The sequence below is a fragment of the Crocodylus siamensis genome, chromosome 12 (genome assembly GCF_052110815.1).
Source record: "Crocodylus siamensis isolate JL-2025a chromosome 12, ASM5211081v1, whole genome shotgun sequence".
Lineage (NCBI taxonomy): Eukaryota > Metazoa > Chordata > Crocodylia > Crocodylidae > Crocodylus > Crocodylus siamensis.
In genome coordinates, this window is record NC_143406.1 from 25,404,417 (window position 1) to 25,430,183 (window position 25,767).

At 48.6% G+C, this 25,767-nt stretch overlaps 1 protein-coding gene across 1 annotated transcript in view; it reads left to right on the top strand.

The window, feature by feature from the left end:
* Nucleotides 1-12,055, top strand: part of RAB40C (RAB40C, member RAS oncogene family) — a 60,297-nt gene extending 48,242 nt beyond the window's left edge. Inside the window, exons 5-7 of the mRNA XM_090024049.1 lie at nt 5,763-5,840; nt 6,462-6,684; nt 8,683-12,055. Coding sequence (XP_089880175.1) covers nt 5,763-5,840; nt 6,462-6,684; nt 8,683-8,963 — 582 coding nt within the window. The 3' untranslated portion in view covers nt 8,964-12,055. The remainder of the gene's footprint in view (nt 1-5,762; nt 5,841-6,461; nt 6,685-8,682) is intronic.
* Nucleotides 12,056-25,767: the final 13,712 nt, after the last annotated feature.

Sequence of the window (25,767 nt, forward strand, 5' to 3'; positions counted from 1 at the left end):
AAGATTTGGGGGGGGCATGGTTTTGAGTAGCATTATTGAACACTATAAAACAGGATTTAATACACTGGAGTTTCATGTGAGAGAGTGAACCTAGTGAAAACTGGCCAGACTTTAAAAACAGCCTTCTAATAGATGTTGACAGGGACAGCACATGAAAAACAGAGATGTGTGTTGCTATACTCAGCCAACATTAATCTTGTGCTATCCACTACTACAGAAGGGAGTTGAATACCGGTGTTGCTTCAGAAGATGGTCACAGAATTGTGCCTGTTACCACTAGACATTGCTGTACAGTAGATGCCCACATGGCTAGAATGTCCCAGCATGCATTACTGTCCTCCAAGCCTCATGCTTTTGCTTGTTACTCCTACACTAGAAAGGCAACAAGACTATTGTACAGTGTTTTACAATAGACCTGGTACATCCTCAGGTTTTTAGCATTGTTTGAAGTATTTGACATCACTATAGGAAAGATACAGGGGGACAAGGTCAGCTAAACGTCCAATATGGTACAGTAAATGACACCCACCCCAAGGCAACAGTAACTCCACTGAGAGAATTTCTTATGTCAGTATCTGATGTGCACTGTGCACTTACAATGTCACTGCGGGACTCTTGGATTCAGGGTGGAGATGACCACCTTGGAGGCCCAACTTTGTCAGCAAGGTATTCACTGCTAGGATCCCACCTGAGATGTGCTCCAACCCCAGGGCTGAAGGTCCTTGAGAGACCTCAGACTGCACTTCTAGAGGTGGCACGTTCCACCAGGCCTGTCTGCTGCCAGAGCAGACATTTCCATTAGGCTGAATCTTGTAACTTCATAGATTTCATGGAGATTAGGGCTGGAAGGGACCTTGGGAGATTGAGTCCAGCCCCCTGCCCTAAGGGCAGGAAATCTGCTAGGGAAATCCTCACAGGTAGGTCAGCATCAGCCTCACTCTACAGACAGGTGCCAAAGCATGCAGAGAGCAAATATTTGCCTTGGGTCAAGCACTGAGTCTCTGACAGCCAGTAGCTGAACTTAAGTCTCCTGAGTCCCAGTCCAGAGCCTTAGCCACAAAGTCATCCATCATGTTCTCCTAGCAAGGAGGTATCAGCCTCCCCAGGACCTGTTGTGTTTTGCATCATTGTTGGGTTTTTCCCCTGTGAGGTAGAGTTTCCACCTGTGGCGCTGCCTCATGACAATGTAAGTTCATCTGTTCCTACTTTTATTTCCAGTTGATTATTACCTTCCATTATAACTCTTCTTGGAGATCCCAGTTACAATAGAGTCTATATCAATCTGTAAAAGCACATGCCTTTTTTTTTTTTTTTTCTTTTTAAGTGTCTGTTTTTTCACTGAAATACCCTTAGTGAGAAAGGGAAAAGCAATAACAAATCAAGTAGAACATTAGAAAGCTCTGGCAGAAGACATTTAGCTGGTGTCTGCAACAGATATCTGGAAGTTATTGAACTAACTTGATAAGAAAAGTTTGTCTAAAACCTGCTCTTCTAGGGTCTTCTCTTGTACTCCAAAGTCCATAATGCTGCAACCACCCCTTAAAGGGCTACATGTACTTGGCAGTTGCCACACACTAACCATCTAGTGCCTAAAGAAAGGCAAGAGTGAGAAATGGCAGACATCCACTATTAGTGTGTGGCAGCTGTTGGCAAACCCTTGGGTGATGCTTCCTGTAGTTGCACTAAAAGAGCAGGCACCATGAATGCTATTGTCTAGGTAGCTATCTGGCAGAACGTGCCAAAATTGTAGGTCTTGCTTTCTACCCTTCTTTGTTATACAGAATTAAAAAACAGTACAGTTTGGGCAAAGAACTGGCACATCCCTTCAGGTTGCAAGTTCTCAGCTCTCAGTGAGTGGCTGGGGATGCCTTCAAAGCAGAGCTGCTTGTGGTTTCGACACTGTCTCTCACCCTGTCCTCATCAAAAAGCTGGGAGACTGTGGTGTCGATGCCCACACGGTCAAATGGGTCACCACTGGTTGGAGGGCCGCACCCAGAGGGTGGTAGTGGATGGGTTCTTCTCGACCTGGAAGGACGTGGGCAGTGGGGTTCCGCAGGGCTTGGTCCTCGGGCCCGCACTGTTCAACATCTTCATCAGTGACTTGGATGAGGGGGTAGAAAGCACCCTGTTCAAGTTTGCTGATGACACTAAGATGTGGGGGGATGTGGGTGCACTAGAAGGGTGCAGTAGGCTACAAGCTGACCTTGACAGGTTGCAACGGTGGGCGGATGAGAATAGGATGGGGTTTAACACTGATAAGTGCAAGGTGTTGCACATGGGGAGGAAGAACCGGCACCACACTTACAGGTTGGGGAACTCCCCTCTTGCCAGCACGGAGACGGAAAAGGATCTTGGAGTCGTCATTGACTCCACGATGAACATGGGCTGGCAGTGTGGGGAGGCAGTCAAGAAGGCCAACCGTACCCTGTCATGCATCCACAGATGCATCTCGAGCAGGTCCAGGGAGGTGGTCCTCCCCCTCTATGCGGCACTGGTCAGGCCACAGCTGGAGTACTGCGTCCAGTTCTGGGCGCCACACTTCAAGAGGGACGTGGACAATATGGAAAGAGTCCAGAGGAGGGCCACTCGTATGATCAGGGGTCAGCAGGGCAGGCCTTATGAGGAGAGGCTACGGGACCTGAACCTGTTTAGCCTCCACAAGAGAAGGTTAAGGGGGGACCTTGTGGCCTGCTACAAACTGGTCAGGGGGGATCAGCAGGTATTGGGGGAGTCCCTGTTCCCCCATGCGCTGCCAGGAGTGACCAGGAATAACGGTCACAAGCTGGTGGAGGGTAGGTTTAGATTAGATATTAGGAGGCGCTACTTCACAGTCAGGGCGGCTAGGGCCTGGAACCGGCTTCCAGGGGAAGTGGTGCAGGCTCCTAGCCTAGGGATTTTTAAAAGGAAGTTAGATGAGCACCTTGCCGGGGTCATCTGACCCGGTGCTCTTTCCTGCCAAGGCAGGGGGTCGGACTAGGTGATCTTCCTAGGTCCATTCCGACTCTAGCTACTATGAAACTATGAAATTATGGTTAACCTCACATTCTTTCCTCTGGGAGATCTTTGCCTTCCTCTAAAGTTTTACCTATGTGTTTTAACTCATGCTTTTACCTTCTGAATTATGTATGTTTGCTTCTGGCTTTTTTCCCCCTACACTTGCTGTTTCCCACTACCAAAGACTGTCTTTATTCAACCTAACCACAAATAGGATGTCCTTTTAAAGCGAATTCCTATATTCTGCTTCACTGAATCTTCAAACACAGCATGATACACAAACATGAAAAGGACAGTCCATGAAATAATGTTCCCTCCTGTCATAATCAAGTTGGTAAGACTGCCACCTTGCTAACAGTACTTTTGTCCTCAGCGGCAGGTTCTTCAGTTGCCCATTTCTTTTATCATGACTTCAGGAATGAGGCATAGGCTTCACAGAATTGGATGCCAGCTACATTTTAGCAAAGAGCTTGAAAATTCTTACCATTGGAAAGCAGAGGTCTTCTCAAAGGCTGCCATACCATATCTAACTGCAGAATTGAGGAAGCTTTTCGTGGTTAGCCATCCAAAATGAACAGCCTGTTCATAAAACCTCAATGTTTACACAGAGAGATCTCCTTCTATAGCGAAGGCAGTGTACTCAGCTGCCTCAGGCTCCATAGTAAGACAACAGCACTGTATAAAGGGCGTTCTCTGCACTTGCATTAACTTGCAGTGTATGTAACCAACTATTCTTTTTCTTATTCCTGCTCTTTGTAAGCTTTGACTGTACTAAAGCAAGGTCTGTTGGACTAATGTATTGTACTTATCATCAAGCAAAAGATCATAACTGGCAGCACAGTCCTCTAAAAACCTCAGGGTAACATAGGGAGTGGCCTGGCACTGAAGCATGTATGCATGTGTGGCCTTAACCCCACTCTACATAGAAATAAGGAATAAGTCTAGTCTTTCCACTAAAATGTCAGTAGCCCAGGGGCTCAGTGTTGCAGTTAGTCACTGCATCACACAGTTTGAAGATCAGATCACAAACTCAACACCCACCTACACTTAGAAGGATCTCCCTAGTGGAGCCTAGCTTCTAGCAGCAAGAGTTCTTCTACCAGGATTGCTCCCCAATGGGAAACTGCCTGCCAGAAAACTTGTTTGCAAATATAACAGCATCTACAATAAGATTTTGGCCCCCCCCTTTCCCCCTCCAGGTAGCCTAATTGCTTAGGAGCATGACTTCTCATGGTCCTCGTTGATGTAGCTATGCCAGCAAAACAGTTTAATGTAGACTAAGCCTCCTTTGCTCAGAATCCCAGTCCTGGTTCTTAGTCTTCTTTTGTGCAAATCCCAGAACCACCTGAAATAACACAGGATTCAGGATGTCAGGCCTTAAAGGGATACTTGAAAGTGCTTTGTTTTGAAGGTAACAGGAGCAATACTGTAGCAACTGGTGGGGAAGAGGCATCCGCCTCAGGTGCCAAAGCAAAGGGGCACCAACAGGCACTCCCCAGCTGGGGCAGGGGGCAGAACAGAGCAGTGAGCAGTTAGTTTGGGGTGGGAGGTGGCTCCTGCTGTTGCGTCCATTCCTGGGCAAGCATGGTGGGGGGGGCATGTAGCCCCCATCTCCCCCTGGATCTGTGTGCAGGGCAAGGGCAGGCTGCCAGCACCAGGGCTTGCCCCAGGCGCTGAACTTCCTTGCTATGGTACTGTGGAGGGGTAAGCTACAGAACTGTGTGGGGGCCAAAGAGTAAAGTAGCCAAGTAGGTGCTGTTTTAAAGCTCGGCTGAGTGTTGTTTCATCATTTGGAAGCTCACATGGAAGTGGGACAAGGCCACATCTGACTAAGTCTGGACCCCTGCTTTTCAAGTCAGCAAACTTTCTCAAATGCAAAATGTTTTTTCTACCAAAATTAAAATAGAGCAATGTGGAACAGCTCTTGGCAAAGGGTATCTGCACACAGTGTACTGAATGTGCTGTGCTTTGTGAGCTTGGTTACCAGCATGCCTTCAAGGACAGTTCTTCTGTGTAGATTGCCTCGTTTCTGTTCCAGTGATTCTGTAGCAAACTTCCTACTGGACAAGGATCTCATTATTCTTCTAACTGTTGACCTGCAAATTTGCTACCTGGACCCAAGTGCCAGTCTCACAATGTTCTTCCTGTCTCATTCTTTCTCAGTCATACTAGAAGGTGCCATTGGAAGTCAGGAGTTGCAGACCAAAACCAGTCTCCTCTCCCAAAGCTGGAAGAGCTCAAATCTTTTGGTTAGCTCAAGGGTATCAAACATATGCCCCCCCCCGGGCCAGATCCAGCCCACAAAGCTGCTCTATCTGGCTTGTTGGGCCAGGGAATTTGGGAAGAGGACGTGCCATGCAATCCAGGGCCCTGTTAGACACTGGAGAGGGGTGGGGGGGAGCTGAGTGAGGGTTGTGGCCACTTAGCCTGTGGGTGCTTCGCCCACCACTGTTCATCCTGTAGTTTGAGCTGCCTCTGCTGCTTGCCTGTAGATCCAGCCTGCAAGGAGCCCCATAGTTTGTATCCAGTCCTGGACAGAGTGTGAGTTTGACGCCCCTAAATTACCTGATGTGACTTGGTGCAGCCTGTCACATGTTTAATGACTCATTCTTTCCACACTTCAAACTCGGAGAAATTGGACAAACTGCCTTCACCCTCTCATGTCAAATATTTGTGTCTCTCCAGTGCAAAACTGAGGGGACAGACATTTTTCCAGTTGCATCAGTTTGTGTATGTAACTTACGAGTCATATGTTCTCTTCAACACAGGGAATTCTCTTGGTATATGACATCACTAACCGTTGGTCCTTCGATGGCATAGACCGATGGATAAAAGAAATTGATGAGGTAAGAGGGGCATTAGGATGGATATATACGTGTGTGTGTGCATCTATTAACTTATTTTACTGTTGCAGTGGGGCTTCTGGGCACTTTCAGTGCTATATGCCTCTAACATATTTCTGTACTGGCATCTGAAGCTAATTTGGACATAAGTCTCAGGTCTCCTTGGACTCTGCCACAGCCCACTGAGTGACAGCCTGGATGTAACAGAGCCACTTAAATGGCACTTGCTGGAAAATTGACTTTGCCAGTATAATCTAGAGCTGTTACAAAAGAACTGCAGGGGCAGGAAGACTCCTCTGTCAGCAGATGCAGTTCACTGACTGAATGAAGACAACGAGCCTGGCTAGAATTCTGCAGTGTGGGGACTCGATATGATCAGGCAGAGAACGATGGGCCAAGAGTACAAGGGGAGTTCTCTGTCAAACAGAACAGAAGGGGCTGGTCTGTGACGAAGGCCTGGCATGGCTATGCTGTGCATTTTGCAGTGATTGACCATAGCAGGAGCAGTTTCACTCCTGTCCAGGTGGATGCCTGAGCAGAGCAGCACACAAACCTGTCATGGCTCTTCGATTCACTGGCATGAGTCCTTACTGTCCCATGGTAACAGGTCCTGCTCTCTTGCAGCATGCCCCAGGTGTGCCCCGGATCTTGGTTGGGAACAGGCTGCACCTTGCCTTCAAGCGGCAGGTGCCCACAGAGCAAGCCCGCGCCTATGCTGAGAAGAACTGCATGACGTTCTTTGAGGTCAGTCCGCTGTGCAATTTCAACGTCATTGAGTCCTTCACGGAGCTATCGCGCATTGTGCTCATGAGACATGGCATGGAGAAGATCTGGAGACCAAACAGAGGTGAGTGGGCACCTCCTCTGTGATGGGGGAGGGTTGCTTGGCTATCGGCCCTAGGGAAAAAAGTGCATATGTTTGTGAAAGTTATTGTGAAACTCTCTTACTGTGCTCAAGTGCCTCACTCCCTACCCACCACTGTGACCTCGGGAAAGATGGTGTCCTGCCTCACAGGTAGGGAAAATGGAGGCAGGCAGCACATAGTGCACCCTAGGTCATGTAGTGGGTTAGTGTCAGAGCTGGAGACCAGATTCAGCACCTGGTAGCTAGCCATTCACTAATTAAAGTGAATTCTGTAATGCACTGTAGCCATTGAGTGCATGGAGTCGAGGTAGCTTGCCGAGCTTACACTGAGTCTGATGTCACACTGAAGTGCTAGTTCAGACCTGAATCAGCCTTGGGTAATCCATCCCTGAGTGGGAGTGCATGAGCTTGGGGGAGGAGGGGTGTGTGGCTAGTCCCAGAGATGCCCTGTCCAATACACATCAACATGGTATGCATAATACCAGCAGTTATGCTTGGTCTATCATAGTGGGTTGCATGTGTTCTCATGATGGGTCAGCTGAATTTAGGCCTTCTGGGGACAAAGGGCACTGAGTCGCTTGCTTTGCCTAAAGTGAAGCCAATTCACAACTTTGTAGCTTCTGGAAGAAGGGGCAGGAGGAGGGTTTGCAGAGTAGAATCTAGTGTAATTTAGGATTCAAATCCCAGGTTACGCGAGAGGTGCAAGGCAGTACCCCTACACACAGTGGGATACCTAGTTTTATGTGGAAAGTTTTTCCTGGGGTGGAGAGCCAGCAGCACACACCTGGCTTGGGTCAGAGCTAGGCTGCTAGTTCTGCTGCCCTACAGAACAGCTGCTGATGTTTAAAGCTGAAGTCATTTGCACATTGCAGATCCCTGCTGACCACTGTCCACGAGCAGGACATACAACTGCTGTCAGTGTCTTCTGCCCCATGCACAGAGTGGCTTAGCAGCTTTGCTCCCTGAATTCTTGCCCAGACCAAATATGGGAGTGTGCCCCCATGTGGCCGCCTATAAGGAAGTAGCTTACAAACTACTGTGTTCACAATGCAGCTGTGTGAGCACTTATATCAACGGTGGGCAATTATTTGGGCTGAAGGGCCACTTAAGGAGTTTGGGGGGGGGGGTACCAGGGAGATGCCAGTTGATACTATCTGGTGTGCCAGCTGCTGCCAGGAGCTTGAGGGAGGGCTGCACCCCTTGCTGCTCCACTCTGCTGCAGCTGGGTTGGGCCACACAGTGTGCAGACTCCTCCACCACCCTTCCCTGCTCGGCTTCCTGTTGCTAATGTGTAGTTCTGGTACTGTGGCCACTGGCAGCCAGGCCCATACAGGACTGGGCATTATGCAATGCACCAAGTAGCTGTCCTGCCTGCCCACTGTAATGAGCCACTGCACCACACCAAGCAAGTTGAGAGCAGCTGCCCCAGACTGAGCCCCGCACCCTGCAGCCAGCAGCATGGGAGCAGCAGCTCGGTATAGTGGGCAGGAAGGTTAAGCTTTTGCTATGTCTCTGTGGGGTCAGAGTTCAGGAGCACCTGCCCCTAAACTGATGCAAATTTAAACAGACCCCAAAAGAGAATGGGCTATGCCTTCCAAGCCTGTTGCCTACTTTTACACTGAATATAGCCTCTGTGGCCTCTTGGTATGGAGGTGGGGGAAGCATTTGGCTGGAAGGCATATGCAGCCTGATGGCAAAAGGCTCTCTTGTTAGGCACTGACAGTGAAACTTCATAGCACCCTAGATGAGCTTGCGAAGGATACAGAGTATCAAGTATTAAGGGTTGGGACTAGGATCTGGGAGGTCCTTGTTTAATGAGACCTGCTTTCTCCAAGGCTGTCTTCTGGCTATTACTAGTTTCTTCCACCTGTAAGAAACAAGAGTTGAGCTTGATGGGGAGCAGCTGCAGGAAGGGGTTTCTCTGTGGGTACACCCCTTGATGTTTTCTGCTTCACCATGGTAAACTTTCTCTCCCGGCAGTGTTCAGCTTGCAGGACCTCTGCTGCCGTGCAATCGTCTCCTGCACGCCAGTCCACCTCATTGACAAGCTGCCACTGCCTGTCACCATCAAGAGCCACCTGAAATCTTTCTCCATGGCCAATGGGATGAATGCAGTGATGATGCATGGGCGGTCATATTCCTTGGCCAGCAGCGGGGGTGGGAGTAGCAGCAAAGGGAACAGCTTGAAGAGGTCCAAATCCATCCGTCCACCACAAAGCCCCCCACAGAACTGCTCACGCAACAACTGCAAGATCTCTTAGCAAGGCAGAGAGGCTGTCAGCTCCAAACACATCCACACCGCCCCACTGATGTACAGATGTTTGCACATGTAGCCCTTCTCCATCAGATCCTTTTGGACGTTCCTTGGGCATTTTTCAGATGGCGCACACAGTGCTGGGAATGCGTTCATGTTGGGCCCAACACCCCAAGCATCACATCAGCTGGATCCAGTGTCGCTGGAAGGAGAGGACTCTGCCAAGGGAATCTTCAGAATGCTTTGGACTTTTCCTCTTGGCCTTGGTGGCAAACTCAGCAGCTGCTGGGCTGGGGGAGGGATGAGCCCAGCCTGTCTTGGCTGAGGAATAGATTTAACGGGAGATCAAGAGGCTTAGGGGGTGGGCAAGGGAGAGTCTATGCTGCAACTTTAACTCTTGGATTTCCAATGGATTGCTGGTGCTATAGTGAATATTGGACAGTTCTTTTTAGACTAAATGGGGTCAGGGCACAATTGCAAGTTCTGCCGGGACATGGGCTTGCCATTGCCAAAAAAGAGGCAAAAATTAGCTGACTGGGAATCCAAAGGAAGCAGTCTGCTTGCCCTTTTCACTTATTTATATAAATATTATATATATAAATATATATATATATATCGCTCTCTCAATTTTTTTTTAAGGGTTTTTTTCCAAGATGCAGTCAGGGAAAAATTTTATGCAGCCATGTAAATAGAAGCACTGAACTGCTGGTCCAGTGCATTAACTAAGTGGGAGGGGGGGACAGATCTGCAAATTTTAAGGTGAAAATATACAAACACTTTTTAAGAGACTGTATAAAGAACCACGCAGACTTGTTCCACCTTTTTTCAATACTATGTATGCAAAAGAAAAGAGCAGTTTGTACCCAGTGGCCCCACCCTGTCTTCCCAGACTTTCCCTATTAAAGATCATGAGTAGCTGAGGTTAGTAGGGAATTAATTGGAGAGGGATAGACCAGGGAGTCTGACTACTCATCTTCCATTAGCAGAAAAGAGTGCAGCTCTGATGTTGGAGCCTCAGGGCAAAGCTTTGGTCATGGCTAATACTGGAGACCTTCAAAGTTGGCTGGTACCAGGGTGACTTCCCCACAACAGACAGCATCTTCCAGCACATGGGTTTGGTTAGGACAAGTGTCAAAAAGCAAGGGAATATAAAGGTAAAAGGCACTTGCTGTTGGGCCTGAGGCGTGGGGGGTGTGCATGGCTGACGTATTGTGCTACAGCACCATCCCAGCCCCCCCACCCTCCCTCCTCAGTTCTGCTTTAGCCCCCTCTATCTTGCTATCTAGATTTATTCACCTGCTCCTAAATTAAGATTAGCACCCAAAGAAACGGGGATCTTGAGCAGGCCTGAATTCTGGGTCATTTCCTCCCCCCGAAGTACACTTCCTCCACCTTTTGCAAAGAACATCTCTCATCTCCTACCACTGCCTGCTGTTTCTTTTCTAGATGGGGAAGAGGTGCTTGCTTATGCTGGAAAGTGAAGTGATGAGGACTGGGGCACTAGTAACTCTAAGCCGTGCTAACTTGGAGTTTGCCTGCATACGGGAAAGCTGTTCGGCTCTGCCCATAGACGGTCTTAGTTACTGCTTCAGTTGCTATGAGCCTGTTGTTCTATTTCCGCACAGTTTTTGTGGTTTCTAAGAGAATGTCTTTTGAAAGAGATGCACAGTATGGCAAACATCCCATGTAATGCTATGGCAGTAGCTTTCCTGGCTGGATTCTCTGGCTGTGACATCTTGTGCTGGAAGCCCTTGTGAAAACTAGTTCTAGTGCCCACCCACCCCTCACTAAAGAGGATTGTGGAGGCCAGCTGCAATGTAGTAGGAGCTGACTGGACCAAGCTGTGGCAGCAAGCTCTTGTAAGCCACTAGGACATGCAGTCTGAAATGACTTCAGGACCATCTGGCTGGATGAACTCTTCTGTTGCTGCTCTACCATTATTGCACCTCCCTCTCACCCTGGCCTGTATCTGCTCCAAAACAATAGAGCACTAACTGCCTTTCTCCTTACCCAAGGACAGGCTTATTCTGGCATCCCAAACAACCATATGGGCAGGATGAAGCTACTGCACTTCTTGCATGGCTGAATGCCCACTTCATAGAAGCAGCAACTAAAAGGCAGGCAGCAGTGGGGACCTGGCTAGCACAGCCCTTTCCCATAGCAAACCTTCCTTCTGTGCCTTTTTCCTCCCTTCTCTGAGAGGGCCTGTAAATGAAGGAGTCTCCAAACCCTAACCCCACGCCCCTGTGTTTAGGTTTCCCAGACCATCAATGGCATGTTTTATCGCTTGGCTCAAATGAGAGGAGAGAATAAGCCAAGGGCAAGGGGAAATCCTTTCGTGGTATGGAGGCCAGGGGATTTCTAGAACCTGTCTGTAGAACAACCACCACCTGTTCTAAATCACTTATCACAGAGCAGAAGACAATCACTGACGGGCAATCTGGAGATATATGGCCAACAGGTGATGTGAAGCAGCCCAAACCACCATCCATCAGTTTGGGCAGGGGGGAGCTGTAGAAAAACCTTTTGAAAACTGCTCTTGAATGAATGTTGTTTTCTTTAGACAATGAATTATAGTTCCCACTTGCCAAGCTGCAAATTGCCTGTTCACTCTCTCCTGTCTGGTACATGCTCCAGGGGTGGGGAGGAGATGAGGATTTCATGGTGCAAAAGAGAAGATGCTGCATGTTTAGAAACACTTTAACTACCTGTGCTTGGTTCTTCTTAAAACAAAAAACAAAAAAAGACTGAAAACTCCCATCTCTTCTACCACAGTTAATTTTTATTTTTGTAACATTTCAGCAAATTTTGTCCAGAATGAATGTGAAAAAATCATTTCTCTGGAATATCTGCTGATCAAAGCTGAATTTTATCTTTTATTTTTAATTTTAAAAGTACATGGTTTCCGGGATTTGATATCAACACTAGTCTGTAGCTGCTGTCTAACAGTTGTACCATTCTTCCTGTATTCTTTTGGACTGTCCCCCCCACACACACACTTTTTTTTTTTTAATTCCTTTGTACAGTCAGTGTTGTTTGATTGTTATACATGTTTTGTTTTATATAAATTAAAGCTTGTTTTTGTTTGGTTTTAAGCTACCAAGGAGGATGTGGAAAATCACATGAATTTAAAAAAGGAATTGTTCTTATTTAAAACTTGATTTCTTTTGTCTTTTTTTAGTTTGGGGGTCTGTTTTCACATTTGTTTTTCCTCTCTACAACCTCTGACACTAGAAACTTGTTTTGAAGGGCTTTCAGCTTCTTACATAATCCCTTGACTCCAGGTGACAAAGCTTTAAGAAAAACATTGCTAGATCTACTTGTAATGAGCTCAGCTCTTGATAACACTTGTCTGTAGCTGTGCATGCCCTCAGTAAAACCATGATTCCCATCCATTATAAGTGGCATAAAACTTACGTGCACCAGGTGCAGGTCACCAGGGGTATTGTTACACACACTCCAGGAGGGACTGGGGGGGGGGCTCTTTAATTAGTGAGCATTTTTAATAAAAAGTGCCAGTGTGTCATGTGTATCAGCATGCCCAATGCTAAAAAATGAAGGTGGGGCACTTTGAACTAAGGGTTATCGAATGAACTTTAGTTCAAAGCACCCCGCTGCCATTTTTCAGCATGAGGATGCTGATGCATATGGTACCAAAGTCTGCTGGAGCATGTTTATTTCTGTGCTCTAGCAGACTTGATTAAGTGAGTCTGTTCCAACATGCTGAATTTCCAGCATGTTGGAGCTGACTCCTAGCATATGTATAGAAGTCCCAGAAGTTTCACGTCAGGTCTGCACAAGACCTTCTGTTGCCCAGACTCTCTTTAAGACCTGGCTATCCTTTATCCTATCTCGGTATCTCTGGAACAACACCACTGACTCCAGCTTTATCTGCACCTGGGGGTGGGATTTGGCTCTTAGCGTGATTGATTTTTCATTTTTGTCCTAATCTTAGATTCAAACAATTTCATAAGGGGTATGCAGAGTAAGGGTAGGTGCTGGCTTACGATCTCAGATTCACCACCTTTGGAGTTCAGGTGAAGATGAAAAACATTGATCCTTATGCTCCAGAGTGAACAGTAGAGTCACAGTAATGGTACCACAAACATGCCTATGCTCCCAGGTTACAGAGTAGTTTCAGATTGGAGCTCCTAGATCCCAGAGTAAAGCAGTGACTTCTGGAGCAGAGGGTGCTCTTCCTTAGCCAGCTCTTTGCCCCTTGTCTCCCACAGAGTAGAGGCTCTTACTAGGTAACCCCCTCCTGACCTTCCTCATCCTCCAGTGTGATCCATTCTCCAGGATCATGTTTTCACTCTCTAGCAGACTAGCCTGTTTCAGCAACTCAAATTGTGATTGTTGGGGATGGGAGGAGGGAAAGCAGATGGTGGCTGAAGCCTGGAAAAACCCCATCACGGGGTAAAAGCCTGGTCAAGGAAGAGTGAGAAAAACATGCCTTTTTGTTTTTCAGGCGGGTTCTGCAAGTGCCCTGTACTGTCTCACCACAGGAGCCTTAAACAAAGGGTTTGTGTGATTTCAGGTGGAGAATGAGCAGCAGGAGCAGATGCTTCAGGAGCAGGACATTCTGCTCACATGCAGATGGCTCTGTCTGTAAAGAACAAGGCAAGAAACTTGCCTGCTGTCAATGGAGATGGCTATACCTCTTTGAGCTGTTGCAAATATCTCCTTAGAACTCAGCACCCCCTTTGAGAAGATTAGGGGTATGTTACATCGGGATCATCTTGACCTGTTGTCAACTCTTGTAAATTTTAGTGGCTTTCAGAAAGCCTCAGCTTTTGGAGGCAAGAGCTTCTTGCCCAATTACAGCACTCAAAAGTTCCCTGCCATCATGGCTTCAAGGGCTGTGATCTGTGTACATGCTAAACCAGTGCTCTTCAAACCTTTTACACTCGAGGCAGACCTTGGAAAATGCCAGCACCTAGCTTTCGCTCTTTTTTTTCACTGTGGAAAAGATGATAATAGAACAATTATGTTGAAAAGACCTCAGACCATAACAGCTCAGAGTGCTTTTGACCTGTGATACATTGAGTCCTATTAGAAATCTCTGTTTTTGTCTTGCAATTATTACATAGATAATTGTACACCTTAAAAAGCCAATACCATATTTTCTCCACATACCACCACCTCCTCCCCCCACCACCTTTTCCCCAAATAAGACATGCACCTTGTTTTTGGAAGGCAGAGTAAAGGAAAAACATTTTCCAGCATTATGCCCACATAGATCAGGGGCAGAGCCAAGCTTTCAGATTACTCACTCTTCCTTCCCTGCTCCTGCAGAAGATACAGCTTTAACCCTTTCATAGATGAGTTGGCAGCAGCTCTTAGCTGCTTAAGCAAAAGCTGAAACCATAGCCATGGCTGAAGACTGGGTTCCAGGTATAGGATTTGGAAAAGAGCTAAAAATCTGCAGAGCTATGAAATTGGAGAGACTGGAGGTAGCTACAAGACAGCAAAATTGTCAACCAAGGGATAGCTCGATTAGTGGAACATCAAGACCATTAAAAAGGAGAGAGGGTTATTAATACATACAGAGTGAAGAGAAATTAGCAAGAATTGGGTAGATTGTAAAAAAGCCAGGAAGTCAATTGATTCCTGTGGCACTGCCTGAGCAGAAATGGCACTGCTGCTGTTGGCAGTTGGTTTTAAGCTTTGGGTGGAACAGGAACCAAAGGAAGTGCAATCCACCACTGCACCCCCCGCATCTGTCCTTGCTGGACCGCACCCCTCCATACGGCTACCGGAAGGAAGAGAAAGAAGGAGCAGCAGCAACCTGTGCTGTGTCTCCATGGTTCTGTAATGGGCAGGAAAAATCCTGGCTTAAGACATGCACCCCAATTTGGGAGGCTAATGTTTTGGGGGGGAAAGATGAGTGGGGTATGTGAGTAAATACAGTATTAGGTAACACCGTTAAGAGATCTTAGAAAACCACTATGCTGTACTCTTAGAAAGTCAAATAAAATGGTGCTTAAAACCCCTCTTAGTTATGAATAACCTCAATTTTACATCAAGGGGTTTGAATGCTATGGTTTAGCAACTCACCATAGAAAGGTGGCTGCCCCTGGGGTGACATTGCAGGATTGCTTCCCAGCATGTTTTCCATTAACTGTGAAGAGCTACTAGCTGGTGGCCAGGCCTTTCTTCTCCAGGGGGCTGAGCTCTGAAGACCTTTGAAAATAAGCTTCTGAGGTTGCATCCTGATGTGCGTGGACATTTGGTTCCCCAGGGACAACTAGTGGTAGCACACCTTGTGCCACCACTAGTTGTCCCTGGGAGCACCCATGCCAGGCACATGCAGCAAGTTACCCTAGGTGGGGTATGGGAGGCTGGGGCCAGACCTAGCACTGGGTTCCTGGGGGCCTCCCGGGGCTGCAGCAGCAGTGATCCTGATGTACAGAGCCTGGCCAGCAAAGGAGTGTGGCTCCAGCTGGCCAGGCTCTGGCTTCAAGTGGCACACACTGCTGCATGCACAACTCCACTTGTTTTCTCTGTGGGTTTTTTTTTGACCCCTGCATATCCAGGAATCAAAAAAATCCTCCACACTGCTCCCTTGCGGTGTGGAGAACAGAACGTGCAGCATGTACCACACGGACACGCTCATCTGGACACAGCCAAAGAGTCTAACTCAGCACTAGTTGACCTGAGACTGATAGTAGAAATACTGTTCTGCAGCCAGTGGGAGAGGACTTCTGACATAGCTGTACCAGAGACGCATACAGCCTTCATACCAGGGATATCAAACATGACCTACAGAGCTGTATCATCTAACCCAGCCATTGTCAACCAGGGTCTGCAGCCCCCTGGGGGGCCACAAGCAAGTTTCAGGGGGTCCACCCAGGCCAGCACGGTGCAGAGAGGAGCTGCCTCAGCCCTGTCCACCCCCCCAGCCTCCATCTTGTGGGTGGTGCTGCAGGCAGGTGGGCAAGGCTTTGTGCTGCTGCTGCTCAGATGAGTGGGAGGTTGAGCCCTGCCCGCTGCACCTGGGGCCATGCATGTGGGGCTGGGGAGCTGGGCAGTTGTTGTGGCACAGGTGGGTAATGGAGTTTATATAGCATACTGGGGGGCAGGGAGTGCTTCAGGAAGAAAAATGTAGAGAACCCCTAATCTAGTTCATAGGGCACCAAGGAGGGCAAGGCCTACTGCTAAAATCCAGGGTGCAGAGCCACACTGGGGACATGTCAGCTGCAGGGGATGAGCAGGGATCCAGGTTTTCAATTTCCGACAGAAAAATAGAGTAAAACGCAGATTTCCCCTTTATGCAGATTTCTCATTTTAACAGAGAAACCTGTGGATTTTGCAGTTTTGCAGTGAGCTCCCTGTAGACGGGCAGAGTTCCAGCCTGCAAGGGGCTGGGAGGAATGGGAGGAGGGTGATCAGGCAAGGGGCACCATGTGCACATATATGCACATAGCCACCAAGCAGCCTGGAGAGCAGCTCCCGCAGGTAAGGTGGGAGGGGAATGTTGAGGCCCCCACAGGGACGGAGCGAAGGAGTTAGGCAGGGCTAAGGCTGCTGCCCAGCTGGGCAGTGCATGGGGCTTGGTGCCCTTGGCCAAAATATGCAGCTGCAGGGCCCCAGCAGGAAGCGGGAGGGGTGCAGGCAGCTTATCAAGTGGGCAGCGAGGCGGGCTCCCCACTGCTGCACACGTTCCCAGGAGGCAAAAGGGACCCATGCCCCCCAGATCTGCGTGCAGAGCAGGGGTGGGTCAGGCTGCCTGCTGCAGGCTCGGGCTTCCACCCTACTGCCCTCCCCTGGGGCCTCCACAACCCAGTGGGTGCAACCCAGTGCAGCAGGGCAGAGGTGACGCGTCTCCTGTGCACGGCAGCAGTGAGGGGCACAACCCCGCACTGCTGCCCCTCTTGCTCGCCCCACCACTGTTGGTGGAGTCCTGGAGGCTGAGCGAGCGATACCCCTTTTTGTGTGAAGACAAAGGCTTTTCCCCTCCGTGGAATTTTGAACCCTCTAGTGCAGGGGGGGAGAAAAAGCACTTTTTTGTCCATTGGTGACCTAGCAAGTGTCTTAAAAAGCACAGATTTGTCCCTTCCTTTAAATGCCTGAAAATAACTTTTAAAGTGAACGTTGGCTCTTTTAGAGCAGCATGTTAGAAAAGACTGTGCTTGACAGTTGTGTTTGACTGGGCATGTGGTGGTGTTTTCCTGGAGGGCTGGAGAATTGGATATAGAGTTATCACTCTTGGCTGAATAAAATGCCAGGCAGTGAATTTTTCATTCAATTTGTTTTTCTTCTAGGGATTTTAGAAGTTTCAGTTAAATGTTTCAAGCTGCCTTTATGTGCCATGAAGGGGCTTTTTCTTTAAAGGTCATTTTTATTCTATGTACTGTAATAGCACCTAGCAATTCTAGTCAAGGAATGGGACCCCATCATGCCAGTTGCTATCCCTATAGATACTGTTGATCTCACTTTCCTTTAGTGCCTGTTCCCATGGTATTTGGGCACTAGGTTCCAGTCATTTTTAAAAGGCCTTAAATATTGAAGTTTGAATAATCCAGTCTTGGGAATTGATTTATCTAGCTAGGTACTGACTGGGAGGTATGTTAGCTAAGTTGCCTTTCTTTAAGGAGGCATGGGACTGGGAGTGAGGAGACATGGACTTTCTTCTCAGCTTGACTGCTGATGTGATGGGCAGTGTCTATGGCAGTTTGTTTGGTTTCCCCAGTTTGTTCTAAAATGGGGATGAAGATGTTGACACAACTGTCTGGGATCCATGCACAGTTCTGCCAACTTTTTCTATTCAGCACCGGAGAAATGCAGCCCCTCTGAAAGAAAAGGCAGCAAATGCCCAGCTTGCTGCTGAACAGTCGGGAAGGGAACTGTGGCCAAGTACAAAGCGATATTGGGATCATACACACCAAGCAAGGAGACCTTGTTGCATGTGCAGAGGTCAGAGGATTTTGGGTCTAGGCGCAGAACTAATCCACCAGACCCTGGAAGGAACTCAGTCTTCTCTTTGGTCTCACGACCGACAAGCTGGCATCAATACAATAGAGAAGCATTTCTCAAACCTTGTTGATTTATACTCCACTGTAGAAAAGTTGGCACCCTCCCACCCCACCTACTTCAGTCGCTGCTCCTGATTCCCCTGGCAGATGAAGCAGGGCAGGAGGGAAGCAGGAGCTGGAGCATAGAGGGGCATGGGAGTGGCTGAAGGACTGGGGTGTTGTTGATTTCTGCCTTGATTTCCACGAGTTCCCCCTCAGGAATCTCTCACATATGCCCAGGGGGGCACAATCCACAGTTTGGGAAGTGTTGCTGTTAGCCAGCATAAGAGCCCCGTTGTCACCAAGATGTCTGTTATCATCTATGCCATTGCCTGGGGGCTCCACTGCTGAAGGGACTGACCTTCAGGCTGTGTCAGTGCCTTACCGCGGCTGGTGTTCCCTGCCCTGACCCGGTGGGACACGGGCGCTCTAACTCTTGTGGCACAGACCCGTGTGACTGGTACCGTCAGCACGTTGTGCGCTCCACAGATGTCTACACTCCTGGCTGGCTGGGACCAGGCACTCAGCAATGTAGAAGGGACATCAGCGTTTTGCTGACTGAGGCCACAGAAGCCCATTGACTTTGAAGGGATGTCAGCGTCTGCCTGCCCAAACCACACCTCAGCCCCTTGGCTGCAGCAGGTTTATTTTGGGCTCTTGCAGAAAGGCAGCAGTGTGCAGGGACAGGGTGCCTGATGTGGCTGCATTGCTTTTCTCCGAGGCTGGCCAATTTATGAAGCTGCTCTGCCTTGGAGGAGATCAGGCCCCTCAGCTCCTGTCTTCTGGGTCAAAAGGTCATGGCAGAGGTCACTGGGGCACTCTCAGATCAAACAGGAGAGGAAATAACTCTCTAGGGTCTGGGGCCCTCTCCTGAGCTGCTGCATGTGGAAACAAAGGTTCCTGCCAGCCCCTTATCCTGCCTGCTGGTGTTTGATCTCTGTGACATAGGGCTGAGACATCTCAGGATTGCGTGTGAAACAAGGCCAGCCTCTTGCCGTTTTACCCTGGCCTGGCTGCAGGGGCTGCAGTGTGTAGCCTGTTCACTTCCTGACAGAGGCAGGATGGCTTTGCTCCCCAAGTCCGGACCTGCCTACTGTAGTCTCCAGTCTTTCAGCTTTCCTCCTCCTTCACCAGTGAAACCATTAAGTAGTGATCAGATACTGGGGCCTTGTACTCGGACAGCTGGTACTTTCCCTTCCCATTCTCTTTCTGGAGATGCCCTAGGTGACTGCGTTGTCTTCTGGCCTGGGGGGGGGTGTGCAGTGTGAAGGAGCCAGCAGAGGAACCTGTTCCTGAGCAGTGACTGTGGCATGTCCCAAGGAGCACTCAGCACCACTGCTTTCAGAGTGCTGCCAGATGTTGGTCAGCGCTGGCCTCCACCACCCTTCAGAGAAGCAGTATCACTGCCTTTTTGCAGAGTGGGAAACTGAGTGCCAGGGAGAAGGGACTTGCTCACAGACAGAGGATAAGCTGATCACGGAGTTGGGGTTGAAACCTGAGTGTCTGGTCCTGTGTTCTGGCAGCTGGACTGATCTTGTGGATAAGGATCCATCCCTGTAACCTCCAGCTGTCTGGGTCCCATCTTCCCCCTAGTCTCACTCTGGGTACTTATTAGCTTTGCAGTGGACCCTACAGCATCAATCCAGGTCCAGAGTCTTATCTTGTTGGACACAGGACAGATGTTCAGTGGAGAGTCCCCTTGACAAGCCCTGGGTAAGATGCAGTGGAGTTCCATGCCTAAGGGACTGAGGTAGTCCCAATGCTGCTACTGACCTGTGACCTCTCTTTGTCTTGTCTATCCAGGTTCTTCAGTTCTTTGAGACAGGAAGTGCCTCCACTCCATGTTCAATACGGTACCTGGGGCAGTGTGACTCCCAGAAAGATCAAGAGTGACTGTAGTGCAGAGGGTAGAGGAGTGAGACAAAGGGTGAGGTAAATTAATGGTAAAGAAAGTAAGTTTGAAGTATGACTTGCAGAGATCTCATCTCCCCACTTGCCTGGCACATCTCAGTGACCCTTTCCTGACTGTACCCGCTATGGCATTGGTGATCTGGGAGCAATTACTGGTGGTCAGGCAGACGATGGGTCAGTTGCTGCAGTGTCTGTAAGGACACTGCGCAGGTTGGACACTGCAGGGTGGGAGAGGAGGCAGGGAGAAGCATGGAGCTTTCCTGGCAGGAGGCTGCTGCTGGTGTTTCAGCCAGAAGCAGCTTACTGTGCAGGTGGCCAGTGTTCACCTGTGTGCCTCAGCTGCCCGATTAAGAAAGACCAGCAAGCCCCAAGGCAGAGACTGCTCAGAGCCCCTACTTCTCAGAGGATGGATCCCCTCTCCCACCACACCCTACCTCTCCCTCCTTGTGGTTCCCTCTCTGCAAACGTAGATATAAATAGGCATCTATCTGTCTCACTAGACAACAGATTTGTCCCAAGTGAGGCATCAGCTCATTGAATCTGAGAATGTGGCTGTGGAGCCCAGTTCTGGAATGACAGTCCCTTCCACACTTTTAATGTGTAGGATTAATATTTAACCATCTTGAATGTGCTGCCAGTTCTTCCTGAGGTTTCTTTTTTCCTCTGCACGTTGGACTCTTTCCTTACAAGCCTTCCTTCCATGCTTCATAGACTGTTTCTAAGAACTTTGGTCCTCAGCAATCTTCTCCCAGTCTTTTGGTTCAATGTTCATTGCTTTCAACTGTCTCTTGCAAACGTCTTTGAAACAGAGATAAGGACACACTTACGGTTTTCTTCCTGTAAAATGCTCTCCATGCAAAAAATCCTTGGGTATACAGCCATTAGTCATTCCTCTGCATACGACCAAGCCATCAAAGTCAAGGTTGACTGAGAAAAGAATGAATGCTTGGCATGTTCTTCTTCACTGTCTGAGCCCCCAGGGTTTGGAATAGACTGCCACCAGAGGCGGTTCAAGCACCCACTTTGAACGCGTTCAAGACACATTTGGATGCTTATCTTGCTGGGTTCCTATGATCCCTGCTGACTTCCTGCCCCTGGGGCTGGACTCGATGATCCTCTGGGGTCCCTTCCAGCCCAAATGTCTATGAAATCTATGTTGGCACATTCCAGGACCTCAGCACGGGTAACTTTGTCCCCTAGGAATTCTTAGAATGAGGCAAAGACAATGTAAGTGGAAGGTGTTGAGGTGCTTTCCTTTGGTATGTGGTCCATCTTTCCTGAGGGACACCCTCTCCCCCTTCCCATAACATATATCCTATTTCTAGCCTACCCTCAATTGCTATGTACCTGTCACTTTCCATGCCAGAAGTAGCTACATTTTAGCAACAGGTAAAGAGATCCTTCTCTAGGCATAGTTTTCAATTGACTAAAGCATCCAGGAGTTTGCAGCAGGCACTGAATGCAATGATATATTCTACTGATCCACTCTTTCCCAATATCAGAGGTGGATTGGCTTGGTCCTGGCTGATCCCAGCTCTCCATTCCCCACTGAGCCTTGGGCAGTAGGAACAGCTAGTGAATGGATAACAGGGACTGGATGAGGAAGTGTAATTAGCAATGAGATCCTCAGTGTGGGAGAAGTCTTCAGCCTCATCATCCCACTTACCTGCATCTTGTAGTCTCCAGGTGAGATTGCTGAACATCTCCATCCATGAGCATTACACAATACATTACACAATACAGGACAAACAGGGCTGCTGTAAAGAGGATGGTGGTCACTTATTCAGTCTCCACTGGGGACAAAACAAGAAGCAATGGGAGATTTCAAAGAAGTCTTTGGTTAGATATTAGGAGGAAATTTCCAGCCATGAGCAGGGTTAGGCATGGGAGCAGAGTGCCCAGAGAGGCTGTGGAATCTCTGTTACTGGAAACTTTTGAAGGCAGATTAGACAAATATTGCCCTAGGATTATAGACAGGAATAATTCCACCTGTAGAAGGGAGTTGGATTAGCAACCTCCTGTGGTACCTTCTAGCCCTGTTTTTCAGTGAGAACCTGGCAGAGGGTAGAAACACTGACCATTATTTATTGTTGGCATCAGCATGCTGGACTAAATTAACAGATAGCTTAGTCCACACCTTTGTTCCCAAATGGGATGGTGGAGATAGAAATGAAGTAATTTATGTCACCATGGTAATGCTAGGGTGGCCCTCATTAAAATGGTGCTCTTCTTTCTGCTCTTGATTTGATTAGTCACATACCTCCTCTTCCCTGCCACCTTTGTGTGTTTCCTTGGCTTTTGAACAGAGTATCACACTCAGATTCGGACTGGATGCAACAGTGGCATGGCAGCAGGACAACGCTACCAGCTGATCAGTGAGGCTGGGGAGTAACCTTTACCAGAGGGCCTCAGAAAAGAAGCCAGGTGGGCATCTGTTGGGGATGGTTTAGGAGCAAAAAATCCTGCCTCTCCGAGGCAGGGATCGGTCCAGGCAAGACAGAAGCAATCCTGGGAGAAGGACTGAGGTGGGGGGGAGGGGGGCAGCCAGACAAAAACCACACCTGTTACCAGATGGCTGTGGGAGGAGTGGAGGGAAATCACCCTAGGGAAAGCTTCCTCAAGAGGGGGTGGGTCTGTCTTCCATGACTGTGCAGCTGGCCTAGCATTGATCCAAACCCAGGTGTCCCCAGCTGTGAATGCCTTCTGGCCTTGGTGCCAAGCTAGGCTGGCTCAAGTGAGATTCCCGCTCCCAGCTGTGTGCACCTCATTCCCCAGACACAAGCAACACTGTTATGTCGGACCACAGTACATAAGGGCATTATGCAATTCCCTTGCTCAACCGTGCGAACTAGTGCGATCAGGTCACCTCAGCATATTCCCGACTGTGCCGCTGCACTTTTCATGTCAACACACAAGGCCCCGTTGCCCCTGCACCAAACACAGCCACAGTGCCCTTAACACTGACATTGTGTCAATGACCCCGGTGGGATGGGAAGCTGAAGACTTACGGCACTGGAGATTTGAGGATGCATTTGAATTTTCACAAGTAAAATGAGTGTGGTGATCTCAGCTCAGCCCTGAGTGTGACAGGAAATTATTATGTGATTGGTCACAAGCTTGGACCAAATGTAGCCCAGGAATGGGGCAGAGTTGGGCTGCAGATCTTAGTGTGAGGCCAGTAGAAAGAAGCGGCAACTCTGACTGGACTGAGGTATGTCAGTACTTGGACCGGAGTGACAGATACTGTGGACTGAAACAGCAGAGACCAGGCAGTGGATCAGAGAAACAGGGTGGTGACCAAGTCCTGAGAATAGCGAGAATGAGGGGATGGGGTTTCAGGCCACTCTTTGCTTTTCTCTGGGTGGACTAGTCTCACTTGTATAAACATGACACTGGGATCCTTATGATTTGCTTTAGGTGAAGTGTCACTAATTGCCTATTTGCCAAAGGGATCGTTCAAATGCTTTGTTCAGTGGGAACAGCAGTGACTCTGGCTGCTTGTACAGAGGAGGAAGAACACGGGCACTGCCAGGCTAGACCAGACCTAAGGTCCACCTAGTCCAAGGTCCTAGTCCAAGGTCATGTCTGTGGCAGTGACCAGCACCTGCTGCCTCAGGAGAATGTCTAAAAACCCTGCAGAAGGCAAGATCTGCCTCATCATATTAGGTCTTTCCCTGGTCTCTAAAACAGCTGTTGCTTGAAGCCCTTCAGCAAATAGGCAAGTAGTGACACATTATTTAGCACTAATGATAATTCTGGATATCCTTGATGTTCATATAAATGTCCACTCCCAAACTGAGTCTTGAAAAGCGACAGGTTTCTCCCCTACATGCCTGGCACAATCTCTGTTCTGAGCTCACCGGTGAGGCTTAACGGTGTTCTCTGAAGCAAAGCCCATAGGTGAGAACAGTCTGAGTCAGCCTTTCTCCTTAGGCTGGGGATAAATAGTCCCCTGGAAAAGGTGAAGAAGTAGGAGTTCAGGGTTCCTAGGTTCCCTATCACTGTCTCTGTGGGTCCTCTCTGAAAGGGGGTCTACCTCTCTGGCGTATTGTAAGATTAAAGCAACAGAGGCATGCGGGAGGCCTCATGTGGGAGGTGCCATATAACAATGAAACATTGAGTAGGATTTTCAAAAGGAGCTGAATACTTCAGGGCACTCCCCGAGGTGCCAAGTTAGAGGGGGTGCAAGAACAACAGACACCACTGTTGCCAGGAACCTGGACCTGTGCAGCCAGCCCAGTCCCTCCTGCCACTGCCACTGGCCACGGACCCTGGTTATGACACCTCTGTGGATTGGTCCTTTCTTGAACACACTCATCTGTCTGTTGCAGTGTCACTCATGTTTTTTCTCTCAAGGCCAAACTCAACCCACAAAGGAAACGCCAAATAAACAGGAACTCTAGTGGAAATGGCACCTCGTGAGCTGCCTGGGAAGATGACGTCTGTGCTCCTGGGAAGCTTTGAAATACTATAGTCTCTGTTATGCAGAAGGTCAGACTAGATGTGTGTATCTCGGCCTGTGAGCCTGCAGCCGCATTCCTCACCCGCTTCTGTTTCCTGGTGATTTCAAGTTAAAGTCTGACATAAAGCACAGGGCAGATGTTTAAACTGAATGTTTGAGGGCAGGATCAAATGTGCTTGTTCTATGCCTTGAAGGGCTTACTGTCTAATCAGGTCCATCACTCCTTAGTGAGAGGAAAGGTTGCTGGAGGATCTTCGGTGACTGAATGTAGCAGCTGCTGCGTGTGCTGTGCTGTCATGCAAGAAATTGCACAAACTCTGCTGCTTTTCATATTGTGCTAAGACACCCACTTTTCAGAGCACCTGACCTTTTCCAGCTACCTTCCAGGAAAAGGGAGGAGGTGTTTATGAGCTCCATCTCCATGGGACAGAGCCACTGTGGTGATAATGTTGAAACTCATGAATGGCTCTGATGCATCTGAACCCTACAAACATCCTTAGCTTCCTCTGGGGCAGTGGGGCCTGCCCTAAGGCACAGTGTCGTTGTGCCCATTAGAAGATAGCAATTATTACGTGTTAAGAACCTCAGGTAGACAAAGAAGTCGATGTTTGACATGTGTTGTATCAGTTTAACACATTAGGCCTGATCTGTTCTATGGGGTTTACCAGCAAAGATCACACACTCTAGGCAATAGTTGTGCTGGCAAAACTATACACTGATGGCAGAGGGCTCCAGCTGGCTGAGCTAGCATGGTTGGACTGGTGATATACCAGTAACTATAGCCACAGAAAGCCCCTTCTGCTGTCATGTGCCATGTCTGTACTAGGGAAGCATACCAACATAGCTCTGGTGGGAGAGGCTCTGTAGTATAGACAAAGCCTTCCAAGGCAGTATCTTGTCTACGCTAGGATCCAAACACATACTAGCTTGTGCCTTCCAAAGCCTGGCCTGTCTACACTACAGGCTTCTGGCATGACCATGTGGGTCATAAGTTTAGTGAACGGTGATTCCTGATGATGTGCTGGAAGAAGCCTCAGATGTGGAAGTATAGTCGCAATTATACCTGGAAACCTGCACTCCTCTTGGGATGGTGACTTTGCTGGTTATGGATGAGTCAAGTGTATCATTCCAGGCCAAAGCCCGGCTTTGCTGCTCTAACTGTGTCTATAACAGAGGTAGTCTACCATACAAAGATGATGCCAGCCTAGATGTTCAGACCTAGGTGGCTAAGTGGGCCAAAACAGAACTTTTGCTAACATGTTAAACAACAGCAAAAGGACACTTGCTGCTAGGTTTTGCCAGCCTAGCCCTGCTGGCTGGGGACATAGATTTCCCCCTCTACAATTCTAATAAAGCTCTGCCAGCAGCAGACCTCATTACTGCTAGCTTGGCTTAGGAACACTTTGCCAGTGCTGAGGTCCCAT